The sequence below is a fragment of the Anolis carolinensis genome, chromosome 4 (assembly GCF_035594765.1).
Source record: "Anolis carolinensis isolate JA03-04 chromosome 4, rAnoCar3.1.pri, whole genome shotgun sequence".
NCBI classification, from domain to species: domain Eukaryota; kingdom Metazoa; phylum Chordata; class Lepidosauria; order Squamata; family Dactyloidae; genus Anolis; species Anolis carolinensis.
In genome coordinates, this window is record NC_085844.1 from 42,574,252 (window position 1) to 42,587,689 (window position 13,438).

Consider the following 13,438-nt stretch of genomic DNA (forward strand, 5'->3'; position numbering starts at 1 on the left):
GTTCTTCCAGCAATCACAAGTACTGGATGGTGAACCTATAAATCTATATGTTTAACACTTGTTGAATCCTACATAACTTAAGGAAGAAATGTAGACTTGTTTCATATGGCAAATTGGAACTAATTTATGTTTTCAAATAGAAAGGAATGAGAGAATGACTGCTAGTTATGCATTATTTCATGGTTTTCCTTTTTACTGGTTGCACAATTATCCTTGAATTTATATTTGCAAGTGTTTTGCATGCCACTTCTCATTCCAGCCTTGAAAAGTTTGTTGTGTTCCTATTTATTTTACACAGGAAAGCTTTAGCAGGCCCAGGTAGCTGCTGTCCTTCCTGTTCGTTCTCCTTTTAAGAGAGACATCAGGGCACTGTCTTATTTCCTTCTGTTGGTCAGTTTCTATTTTGCAGACTGTGCTTTCCCAAAGTGGCATACATTATAAAACTAGTGAAATAAAGTAGTAAATTGTAGGCAGGATCCAAGGAAGGGGGTGATTTTATTTTGTAGCAGTTGGCTTCTTGTATGCTCATCAAAAGTGGCCTAAAATGTTTATGAAACCTTTTTTAGCAATTAAATAGTGGAGGCGAGGCACAACTTCATTGGGAGGGTGGATAGAGGTGAGGAGTTATAATACAGTTGTGACTATCATTTGTGCCCAACAGTGTAACTGATCTTTAAATACTGGAATCATGAGCAGGATATCTGAAACAGATTTCAGCATATTGGCAGAATGAAATAGTAAAGGTGACCCGTTATATAAGTGGGTCTCAAATGCTTGAGGGATTTTAATATTCCTAATATATTCCTTTGAATTTGACCGTAAAGCAATGAATTTGTATTTTTCAGCATCTGGGTGGGTAGGTTTTACCTACCCAGTTGAAGCTTCCCAAGCATTTTTGGAAATATACCTGCACAAAGTAGTTGCATAGTTTGGTGGAAATACAGATAAGTGAGGCATGGTCTTCCCTATACATGAGAATACAACTGGTGAAACAAACTTGAATAATGAAAACCATTCTTGCAGCTGCCTTGTCTTCTTTTGATACTAATGGGACCAGATATCCTCCCAGGCTAAGCATGTTCTGGAATTGATTTTACACCATTATCCACAATTGCTAACCTTGTACTGCTATGGAGTTCTGTCATGGCAGGGTTAGTCTTCAGCTTGTTTTCCTTCATCCATTCCATTATTGCATTAGGATTCTTAATCAGGATTTCCTTCATCTCTTGGAACTTTAGACAGAACAATGAAGTAAAGCCACATGTCATCCTCCCTGAAATGTCTATAAATGAATGAAAGACAAGTGCTGCTATTCCCTGGGCTAATTCTACTTGTAGGCCTACTTTGTAATATTGTACCTCCTTGAAGATTCAGCTTAAAGCCCTGAATCAACAGTTTTTGCCAGTAAGTGTCCTTCACTCCAGCACTAGCTATTGCCAGAATTGTCAATTAAAAGCTGAACTCCTGTGGAGACAAACTCACTGTCAGTGGAGTTGCCCTTCAAGGGCCTATCCTGCTCCTCCAGAGAAGAGGGAAGGTTGTGTACTTTCATTATTTATCTGGAGAGTTGCTACATTTATAAGTTAAATTAACAAGTTCATAGTATAGGTATTGGCAGTGGAAGGAAAACCATCCCATGTTGTTTTGATGTTATATGGTAAAACAGACATTTTCTTAAATTATAGAGTAAATTTAAACTGATGATTGAAGTACAAAGAATAACAAATTATTCAATGCCACATCAGCAGCATTTTTTTTAAAAAAAATGAGAATCGCAATATTCTCATTCCAGGTGTATTGAAAATTTAGCAGAGGCTCTTTAACTCACTCATTCCTTCCAGTGCAAACAGGAACAGGCTTTCAAAGTTTTACATTAAGATACTGTGGCTAGTGACTTAAGTGTGCAGCAGAGAGGCAGTCAAACAGATGGATGTGTGTAGTGAAAGGGGGGGGGGGGTGTTCTAAAATATTTTTTGTTTTGTCCTTTTTCCTCTTGTGAAAGTCATACCAAAATAGAAGGGAGTAAACAGTTAGCTCCCTATTACAAGAGGTCCTTGGAATTTGTGGTGGTTGGTTTGTCTCTAAATCAAAACGTAGGGTTTTTATTTTGTGATGAAATTGACATCTAAGATTTTGAATGATGCAAATTTGAAAACAAATTTCTCCCATCCAAAGACAGACCATGTAAGTGCCTAAAATTAGAAGCATTTGGTAAAATAAACTAAGGAAAGCCAGTATATTACAGGCAGTCCCCACGTTCCAAACAAGGTAGGTTCTGTAGGTTTGTTCTTAAGTTGAATTGGTATGTAATTTGGAACAGGTACTTTTAAAAAGTGTAACTCTGTGTGTGTGTGTGTGTGTGTATAGAGAGGGAGAGAGAAGCTTTATATACAGGGTGTTTGAAAAAGAACTCCCTAGTTTTAATGTGTTTTAACTCAAAACTAGGGAGTTCTTTTTCAAACACCCTGTATATAAAAGCTTTGGATAGCATAGGGGAGGGTTCACATCCCTGTGGTGTTTGTTTCGCAGTCTGTGCCCCTGTTCAGAAGATTTCACCTCACTTTCTGTCCCTATGATAATTGGATTAAAAAAAAAAGGCTTGTTGTGGAAATAAGGATTGGTGAGAAGGCTTCAGTGGAGACTCCTTTCCCCCATGATAACTCTTTCAGGAGTTTCCCTTCCTATGAGTTTCCATTCCTATGAATAATTTCTCCCACTTCCTGCTGTCTCACCCCCCGTTCGTAACTATGAGTTGCTTGTAAGTCAGATGTTTGTTACTTAGGGACTGCCTGTATAATGATTTGACCAGAACTTAGGGAGAACATGGTGCCAAGCCTTTACCCACCCATTGACACCTCCTGGGTGAACTTGCACAAGTTACATTCTCTCAGCCTCAGAGTAAGGAAGCTCCTTTAATAGATTTGCCTTAGTTACCACATGTCAAAAGCAACTTGAAGGCACACAACAAACAATATGCAACAAATTAGGTGTTCCCCTAATCTGTACATAGAACAGATTTCCTTGTTCCACTTTATTTTGTCCAGATCTTTCATTTATATAGGTCATGAGAGAAAATGGAATGGTTTAGTAGAGATATCTTGCCTAGGCGTTGGTAGAGTCAGTATTCTCCTTGAAAACCACTGTGTGTGTGTGTGTGCTCTCAAGTAGCCAGTAGGAGCCTCCGGTGGCCTAGGGAATAAAAGCCTTGTGACTTGAAGGTTGGGCTGCTGACCTGAAAGCTGCCAGGTTCAAATCCCACCCGGGGAGAGCGTGGATGAGCTCCCTCTATCTGCTCCAGCTCCATGCGGGGACATGAGAGAAGCCTCCCACAAGGATGGTAAACATCAAAACATCTGGGCGTCCCCTGGGCAACGTCCTTGCAGACGGCCAATTCTCTCACTCCAGAAGCAACTCCAGTTGCTCCTGACACACACACACACACACACACACACACACACACAAAATTAGCCGGTAAAATTCTGATGAATTTCATAGTAATTTCTTACACAATCAATGTTCAGGCATTATTTTTCAAGCTCTTTAAATATAGACTGCAGCACCTGATATTTGTTGGTGCCTACTATCCAAGTACTAAGCAGATCTGACCCTGCTTATTTTCCAAAATCAGGTGTATTTGCAAGATGACTTTCCCATCCTTTCCTTCTCGCTTGGCTCCAGATTGCTTTTTGAAGTGTTCCCCTATTGCTCACTATAGGAATAGGTCTATATACCCTTTAGGTTTGCATTGTATGTTCAAATATTCCACTGGCAGGTGGGATCCCTTGGATATAACCCCCGTGCTTATTTATATAATTAGGAACCTCAGAGGTTAGCCAAAAGCTGATAGAAAATCTTTTATCCAAATGCCCTGTGCAACACATTTGACATCGTTTTAAATAGACAACTGCAATTTTATAAAAGTTTAAAATTGAAAGTAGGAAGAACTAAGATTATGCAGTGCACAACTGTTTTAGTTATAGAACATAGGTATAATGTTGAATCACTTTTGAAAATGCTGAACAAGTAAGATGTATAGAAGAACATTTGATGTTCTCTGTCAAACATTTGCGTATAAATTGAATATTTTCATATTGGATCATTTTTGCGATAACTATCTGTTATACTTCATATGGATGGCTTAATAATTATTCTTGCTATCTTGAAATGAGCTCAAAAATATTTTCTAACATTTAACAAACTACATTTATAGTAGTTTTGAGTTAGACTTTTCTTTTGATATAGTATTTTTTTAACCAATGCCCTTTTTTAGACACTTTTTTTGCTTCCCCTTTTGTACTTCAGTGGTGAGTATTTTTGCCACACATTTCAATGCCCCAAAGATCTCTTTTTGGCTATTCACGGTAATTCAACCATTATGAATCAATATTTCAGATATTAACCACAAATACAAATTGGGAATCAATATACTTCTATGCTCATGCAGAAGTCTAGAAAATTTAGTCAAAAAATCAACCCAAAAAACTAAATCAACTTATCCACAGGCCAATGTCAATACTGCACCTTAAGTCTTATTTAAAAAGAAAACATATCTTTCTCTCGGATGGCCGATCCATGACCGGGCACTGGTGCTTTCCTCTCCACAAAATGGCCCTCAACTTATCTGTGGGGCGTATCAAAATATATACTTTTGGCCCGCAAACCAGCCCTCGACTTATACATGAGGTTGACTTAGAGATGAGTATATAAGGTAGTCTGAACAAATCTCAAACGTGTTCTCTCTTCTGAATGGTATCTAATCGATATTTTGCTGTGGCATTTTGCAGATACCTTTAATGGAAATTCATGCTTTATTTGTGTGTTATATAAGTGATTGTTTACTTGCTTATATCAAATCCTGTGTAAGCAAATGAGTAAACTTATATACATCTTAAAACACAAAATGATCAGTAAAAATTCTTAGTGATTTTAAATGCCTTGCTTCTGCTCATCACTTAACTTAATAGGAGCCTCAGCAAGGCCTTTACTTTCTTGGTAGGAAGGTCTGATCATACAGAATGAGTATTGCAGTCAGAACTTTCTGAGAATTCTGATAAAAATGTAGTCAGTTTTGAAATACAGTAGAGTCTCACTTATCCAAGCTAAACGGGCCGGCAGAAGCTTGGATAAGCAAATATCTTGGATAACAAGGAGGGATTAAGGGAAAGCCTATTAAACATCAAATTAGGTTATGATTTTACAAATTAAGCACCAAAACTTCATGTTATACAACAAATTTGACAGAAAAAGTAGTTCAATACACAGAATTGTTATATTGTAATTACTGTATTTACGAATTTAGCACCAAAATATCATGATATATTGAAAACATTGACTACAAAAATCGCTTGGATTATCCAGAGGCTTGGATAAGCGAGGCTTGGATAAGTGAGACTCAACTGTATTAAGGAAAATTAAATGGCTTGGATTATAATGTTATCTAATTGTTCATATAAAGATAAAATATGATTTAATGAAATTTTTAAAAAGATGAAAGGATTATGCATCTAAGTTTGTTCTAAGGCAGTGGCTGTTTCTGAGTTAGAGTAACTTATAAGCTCCAGTTAGTGGAACTAGTTCTTGAACTTCATCATTCTTTTCAATAATGCTTCATCCGAGATTGCATTTCTGAAGCACTATTTTCTGAAAAGTTTGAACATAAGGGGAAAAGTAATACCCCAAATTTCTAACCTAATCAGTGAAATATGATAGCAATCAAGCAGCCAAAATTCCAAGAGCCTGTATCTAGGGCAGTGTTCCCTAGTCTTACAGATGTTTTGGACTTCAGCTCACAGAAATGCTGATTATTGGCCGAGCAAGGCTTCTGGGAGTGGAAGCCTGAAACATCTGGAACTCTTGGGATCATGGGCTCCTCCATCTGGTGATGGCTGTGGGAAGGGACATTCAGTTAATGGGAGCTTGTTGTGTCATCTGATCACAGATAAATTAGTTTATCTTAGTGAACTATGTCATGTATTTGCTTTTTTCTTTTATGTATAAGGTGGCATTGAATTTTGCCAGTTTGTAAACTGCTCTGAGCCCCCCTCGGGCTGAGATAGAGTGGGATAGAAATATAGTAAGTAAGTAAATAAATAAATGATCTTATCTAGGGTTAGTGAAAAACAGACCACTTTTATCTTAAAGGAGATAGGATGTAAAAGACTAGTGTTAATGTAATCATATTCAATATTAACTATAATTCTAGTCTTTGGAATAGCATACTACACTACAATTATTCTAAAATAGAACTATAGCTTCCAGGTTTCGCATGGTCATGCTGAGATGCTTATTCCTGTATTGTTACCACGTGTTTTAGAAATGTATCAGGATACAACTGTTATATCTGAATTAACTTCTGAAAATTAGCAACTCTTGCACCATTTCCCCTCATATATAGTATTGGAATGCTTGTTCAGATGGTCCCTGTTGAAAGAAGCTAGGGTCATCTGTTCCTTCTGGAGATGGTTTTCTTGGGAGGCATATGTCTGACCAGGTGCCCCATCCCACAGTCGACCATATTTGAATGTGTCCACCTGAGGGTGGGAGACCGGGACAGATTAGGGATTCTGTTAGTGTACCGACCACCCCGCTGCACTACAGTCTCCCTGCCTGAGCTAGCTGAGGTGGTCTCGGGCCTGGCGTTGGAGTCCCGGCGGCTCATAGTGCTGGGGGACTTCAATGTCCATGCCGAGACTAACCTTTCAGGTGCGGCTCAGGACTTCATGGCCGCCATGGCAACCATGGGGCTGTCCCAACTCGTATCTGGTCCCACCCACAGTGCGGGGCACACACTAGACCTGGTCTTCTGTCAGGGATGGGAGGAAGATGGCGGTGTGGAGGAGCTCACCATCGCTCCTTTGCCATGGACCGACCATCACCTGATCAGGTTTAGACTTACTGCGCCCCCCAACCTCTGCAGAGGTGGTGGACCTAAAATGGTCCGCCCCAGGAGACTTATGGATCCAGAAGGATTCCTGACGGCTCTTGGGGAATTTCCTGCCTCCTCGGCAGGTGATCCTGTTGATGCTCTGGTCTCTCTCTGGAATGGAGAGATGACTAGGGCAATAGACACGATCGCTCCGGAGCGTCCCCTCTCGAGTAACCGAGCTAAACCAGCTCCTTGGTTTACTGAGGAGCTGGCAGCGATGAAGCGAATGAAGAGGGAACTAGAGTGCGTGTGGCGATCAGAGTATAACGAGTCAGACCGAACACGGCTAGGCTCCTATCTTAGGGCATATGCCACGGCAATCAAAGCTGCAAGGAGAGTCCACCTTGCGGCCAACATTGCGTCCGCACAGAACCGTCCGGCGGCGCTGTTCCGTGTTATCAGAGGGTTGTTAACTCCCACCAATCAAGGTGGGAGCCCTGATAACTCGGCAGCCCGCTGTGAAGCATTTGCTCGGTTCTTTGCGGACAAAGTCGCTCTGATCCGTTCCGACTTTGACACCATATTAACGGCAGTCTCTGAGGATGTAACGAGTGCACCTGCTTATCCAGTTTTGTTGGATTCATTTCAATTGGTTGAGCTCGAGGATGTGGACAAGATCCTTGGAGAGGCGAGACCGACCACATGCATCCTAGACCCCTGCCCATCCTGGCTGGTGAGAGAAGCCAGAGGGGGTTTGGCCGAGTGGGTGAAGGTGGTGGTGAATGCCTCCCTTCGGGAGGGCAAGTTTCCAGCGAGCCTAAAAATGGCTGTGATCAAGCCGCTGTTGAAAAAGCCATCATTGGATCCCACTCAATTTGGAAACTTTTGGCCTATTTCCAATCTCCCCTATTTGGGCAAGGTCTTGGAACATGTGGTTGCCTCGCAGCTCCAGGGATTCTTTGTGGACACTGATTTTCTGGATCCTGCACAGTCTGGCTTCAGGCCGGGGCATGGTACCGAGACAGCCTTGGTCGCCTTAGTCGATGATCTTCGCTGGGAACTGGACAGGGGGAGTGTGTCCCTGCTGGTTCTGCTGGACCTCTCAGCGGCCTTCGATACCGTCGATCACGGTATCCTTCTGGGACGCCTCGCAGGAATGGGACTTGGAGGTACTGTCCTGCAGTGGCTCCACTCATTCCTGGAGGGTTGGTCCCAGATGGTGTCATTGGGGGACGCCTGCTCGGCCCCACAACCGTTGACTTGTGGGGTCCCGCAGGGCTCTGTATTGTCTCCCATGTTGTTTAACATCTACATGAAGCCGCTGGGAGAGATCATCAGGAGTTTCGGGGTCCGGTGTCATCTGTACGCAGATGATGTCCAGCTCTGTCACTCCTTCCCACCTGTCACTAAGGAGGCTGTTCAGGTCCTGAACCGGTGCTTGGCCGCTGTGTCGGACTGGATGAGGGCCAACAAATTGAAATTGAATCCAGACAAGACAGAGGTCCTCCTGGTCAGTCGGAAGGCCGAACAGGGTATAGGGTTACAGCCTGTGCTGGATGGGGTCACACTCCCCCTGAAGGCGCAGGTGCGCAGTCTGGGGGTGATCCTGGACTCATCGTTGAGCCTGGAGCCCCAGGTCTCAGCGGTGGCTAGGGGAGCCTTCACACAATTAAAACTTGTGCGCCAGCTGCGACCGTACCTTGGGAAGCCAGACTTGGCCACGGTGGTCCACGCCCTTGTTACATCCCGTTTAGACTACTGCAACGCACTCTACGTGGGGCTGCCTTTGAAGACTGTTCAGAAGCTTCAGTTAGTCCAATGGGAGGCTGCCAGGTTAATAACTGGAGCGGCGTACAGGGAGCGTACCACTCCTTTGTTACGTCAGCTCCACTGGCTGCCGATTAGCTACCGAGCACAATTCAAGGTGCTGGTTTTAGCCTATAAAGCTCTAAACGGTTCTGGCCCAGCTTATCTGTCCGAACGTGTCTCCCGCTATGACCCACCTCAAAGCTTAAGATCGTCGGATGAGGCCCTGCTCGCGGTCCCGTCAGCCTCACAGGTGCGGCTGGCGGGGACGAGAGACAGGGCCTTTTCAGTAGTGGCTCCCCGCCTATGGAACACCCTCCCCATTGAAATCAGGCAGGCTCCCTCCCTCCTATCCTTCCGTAGGAAGGTAAAAACTTGGTTGTGGGGCCAGGCTTTCGAATAAGAATCAGCAGCATTAATTACTATTATGTATGCTGGAACTCAATTGACAGACCCAGTCTTTTTAAACTTGTACACGCCTATCTATATTTTATAACTGCATTTTATGAATGTTATATGTAAGTTAATTTTTTAACTGATTTATAGTGTATTGTACTGTTTTTATATGTCTGTTTTATTGTAAGCCGCCCTGAGTCCCCTGTTGGGTGAGAAGGGTGGGATATAAATATTGTAATAAATAAATAAATAAATAATATGTCTATCCCCCAGTGGCTTTTGGACTTCTGGTTGGTGTGTCTCCTTTGGCTCTGTAGTTAGGGCAGTTCTTTCTGATGTGGAGAGGGAACACATGTTTCCTTCATCTGCTCATTTTCTGGGTCATGTCAGTCTCCCTGCTACCATTATGATTTTCCTAGGAGGTACAGGATTCAGTGCCCCAGTGACCTTTGGTTGGGAGTAAAGGCTAATATTTGCTTAGCTAACCTTAGGAAATGATTATGGAAGTTATGAGTAATAGGCATTTTGCTAAGGAAGATGTACTTCTAATGGATCTTTGTAAAGAGAGGACTCATGAATCTGTTGCAGCACTCAGGTGCAATATTATTTTGAGATTTTTTTTTATCTTTTGCCATTCCTTATATGTAAAGTAGAGCAAAACCTTTTTAGAAGAAGAAGTTGGCACAAATGCTTTCTTATTTGATTTTGAGAAATCATGTTGGCTCCAATATCAGGTGGCTTGTGCTTGGAAAGAAGGAAGTTGGTTTCCTTTATTCATCCACAGCCCCTTATAACAACTTGTTGCTTTTGATAGCTTAAGGAGCAGGGAGGAGGCACTATGAACTGAAGAAAAAGCCTCTGTATGTGTACACAGATTTGGATTCTAGCCATTGTATACAAATACTGTAACGCTGAATCTATCACCTTTTAGTCAACATCTTGGACAAATAATTTACTTGAAAACTTGAAGAGATCTTGTGCTGCCAGTACTGTATCCTGTTTGCATTGCTAACTCAGCTCTTGTTTTGGTACTTGTTTCAGTATGAAGATTTTAATGACATTTAAAACTTGTGACTTTAGTAGCTATGCTTAGATTGTTGACTGGATATTGCCAGCTTTATAGTTAGTTTATTGTTTCTGAAGATAGTTATGTCCAGTCTCACAGTGTGTCTTGAAAGGAAGCAAAATATTTTCTGAACAATTATGCAAAATATAAAACAGAATGAAAATATATCCTGAAACATAAATTGTTTTGGCAGTATTATATTTTTCTTTTCAAAAATAGCTTTGTAGAAAAATAAATTCACATAAGAACTGAGCACAGAAAGCTTGAACTTGCTGGAATAATATCAGTTATAGATCTGTTGAGTAGTCCATGGTTCATTTTAAAATTGTAATATATTTAGCTTCAAAAATACTTTCTTATGGAAAAGGCTACAATATGTGGAGGGTGAGAAGTTTTGCTACTCCCACATTTGAGTTGGTTTGGATATAACTTGAAACCATAGGTCAGCATAATTTGAGTAAACCTTCAGCTTACATCAGTATTCCTCTCACATTGTAACTATTTCTTTCATTAAAATTTTCCATGGACTGGCAGCAATTAGTTCACAGACTTATACCAGTCCATGAACCATCACTTTGAGTAGAGCTGCTGTAGAGGATTGGGGTGGGGGGACTTCCACAGCAAATTTGGATCACATTGGAGGTCTAATGTGCAGATGAAAAAAAATCTTTTTAGTCAGGCCCACCCTATCTTGTAACTGTCGTCATTTATTTGACTAGTTAGTTTCAATTAACAATAGACTTTTCTTACAATTGATAAGGGAATTATTTTAGCTGAAGCGAAAGATATGTCCATTTTTATTCACCTTGCTAATAGGTTTGGATATTTCAGTAACACTTTATAATTAAGCAACTGTGCACAAGTAAATAAACTATATTGGCAGCAGTTGTAATTGTAAAAATAAAATCCAAATAAAGATCCTTAAATTGATCTTGGACAGCAAATGTTATGATATGGGACAGCAAATATAATTTTATGTTTACTTATGAGTTTATCTTGCATCATGGTAGTATAGCTTAGCATATGCAACATGATCTGAGTACTTGCATTTCACTGTGTATATTATGAATTTTATGAACAACATGCAGTTACATGTTTGAAAAGTCTTCAAGCTTGCTTTGAAACTGGCTCTGAAATGAAAAACACTGAGTTAGGTTCATTGTATGATTGTTACACTACATGTATAAAGTCTACACCTTGCAACTATACTCAGTTGCAGTTTTCTCTGTAGCTCTTCGACACAGCATGTTTCACTCTTGACCCTATTTCTAGGAGATGTACGAGTAAGAAGTCGGGCAGGATTTGAAACAGAGAGAAGAGGTTCTCATCCATACATTGATTTCCGTATTTTTCACTGTAAGTATTTAAATAATAGCAGAACACTATTCCATTTGTGTTGAGCTGCTGGGCTTCAAGTAATTGACCATTAAATGAAAATGGAAATTAATATTTTCCCTGCAAGTACAAAATTCTATTTTAGAAACCATGAGCATACACTATAAGCAGGATAGTGGTTTATTTTCCTCAGTCTACATAAAACCTAAAACTAGAATTTTGTTTTAATGCTTGAATGAAGGGTTCGGATTTTTCAATATGCTATACACTTTACTTAATATGAGATTGGTCTGATTAGTTATTTTGTAATTCTGATAGTACCCATGCATCAGTAACTTTCTTCTAGTATATTAAATGAAATAATAAAGTCCATAATAAGTAAGTAATCCCATAAGCTTTGTTATTGAGTTTTTCATCTCCATATTCTATCCTGGATATAAACAGAAGGACTATTATGTTGCAATTATTCATTCTAGGAAGCCTAGTTGCATAAAGGAATCAGTCTTGTTTGCAGAAGCTAATGCTGTTAACAAGATACTTTGAAGTTTAGCTGGACTGTTCTCTCACTCCTCAACATGAGGACTGGTGCCATAAAGCCAAAAAAATATGATATTGTTGTTGTCATATATTATGGAGAATTTCAGTTTTGTTTCAGATATTTTTTTCTATATATTTTTGTCAAGAATGGAAAAGCATGATTGGAAAGAAATAATAATATAAGCTTGTTTAGACAACTGCTATATTTTGATTATATGGTTGAAGTGCCTGTGGATGTGGCATAACGGTTTCATAATAAAATTGGCAATATTCTTCAGAAGAACAAACCAAACTGACTATTTGTGGGCAGTAGCAAAACAATAGAACAGGATTTAAGCAAACCTGGGAAATGAACACATGAGACATACCTCTGTAAGACATCTAAATTCAACATTTTGATTTCAGTGATTTTCTTTGCTTTATCCATGTTCCACTCTTTTAAGGATTCCTGTTTCCTTTTTAAACTTACATAAGGCTGCAAAAACATTGACAAGATTTCATACAGATTTTTATAGGGAACATTTTTTTGCTGATGGTAATAATCAGTTTGAGCGGTTCATTTGAAGAGAATTATTTAAATCTTCTGTCAGGAAGACTCATTTTGAATGCTGCTATCTGATCTCCAGGTGCAAGAAGCTTGTTCTTTTTTTTAACATGATTATAGATTTACATAACAAGCTGGGATATGGACAGATTTTTTTCTGCAGTCCATACTTCCTTTTTTGCCTTTACATAAATTGAAATTAAACTATAAATACTCTAAACCCAATTTGTTTTTTATTTCAGTTTGAAAACTAGGTGTCAGCCTTGGAACAAACCAAAAAATTTAAACCATAGATTCAAGTTGATTTAAGATCTTGGTTTGTTTCAAAGCTTCTTTGGTTCATTTGCAACATTGAGACTGCCTGGTTTAAACAAAAGAGCATACTACTTACTGTGAAAATAATTGGACTGTGATATCTGTCATGTTCATGTTTGTCAGTGACCCTTTTCCTTTCTGTGGCTTGCTGCAACCCTCAATGGAGCTAAAGAAGAGTGCCTTGGAATCATAGACAAGAATGCATGCCTATTTTATCATTTTGTTTTGTCTTGATCTAGTTAGTTTTGATGTATAAGAAGTGTTAAACTGTCATTACAAGAATAGACAAGAAGAGGAACAAGGAAATATGTTCTTAAGCAAAGTTTAAAGAGGAGACAGCAGAATTTCATTTACCACTTTTGATACTTTTATACTGGATTTGTTGAGTGGTTATAGAAACAATCTAGATTAGTACAGCTTCCCAAAATTGACATTTAGTTGAGACTGAGTAATTAAAATACATGATGGAGGTTATGTGAATCAAGTGGGAAGCTCTGCACTAGTCTCATACATTTGTATGGCATCGCTATCCGTTTCTGTTTGTCCCATTCATATGGCCCTGTTTCTGTTTATG

General features: G+C 39.8%; 1 protein-coding gene across 2 annotated transcripts in view; it reads left to right on the forward strand.

The window, feature by feature from the left end:
• pde7a (phosphodiesterase 7A) overlaps nt 1–13,438 on the forward strand; it is a 59,400-nt gene that overhangs the window by 22,087 nt on the left and 23,875 nt on the right. Inside the window, exon 3 of one of the 2 annotated variants that reach the window (XM_062980325.1) lies at nt 11,406–11,489. The exons of the other annotated variant lie outside the window; for it this stretch is intronic. Coding sequence (XP_062836395.1) covers nt 11,406–11,489 — 84 coding nt within the window. The remainder of the gene's footprint in view (nt 1–11,405; nt 11,490–13,438) is intronic. 2 annotated transcript variants of the gene reach the window in all.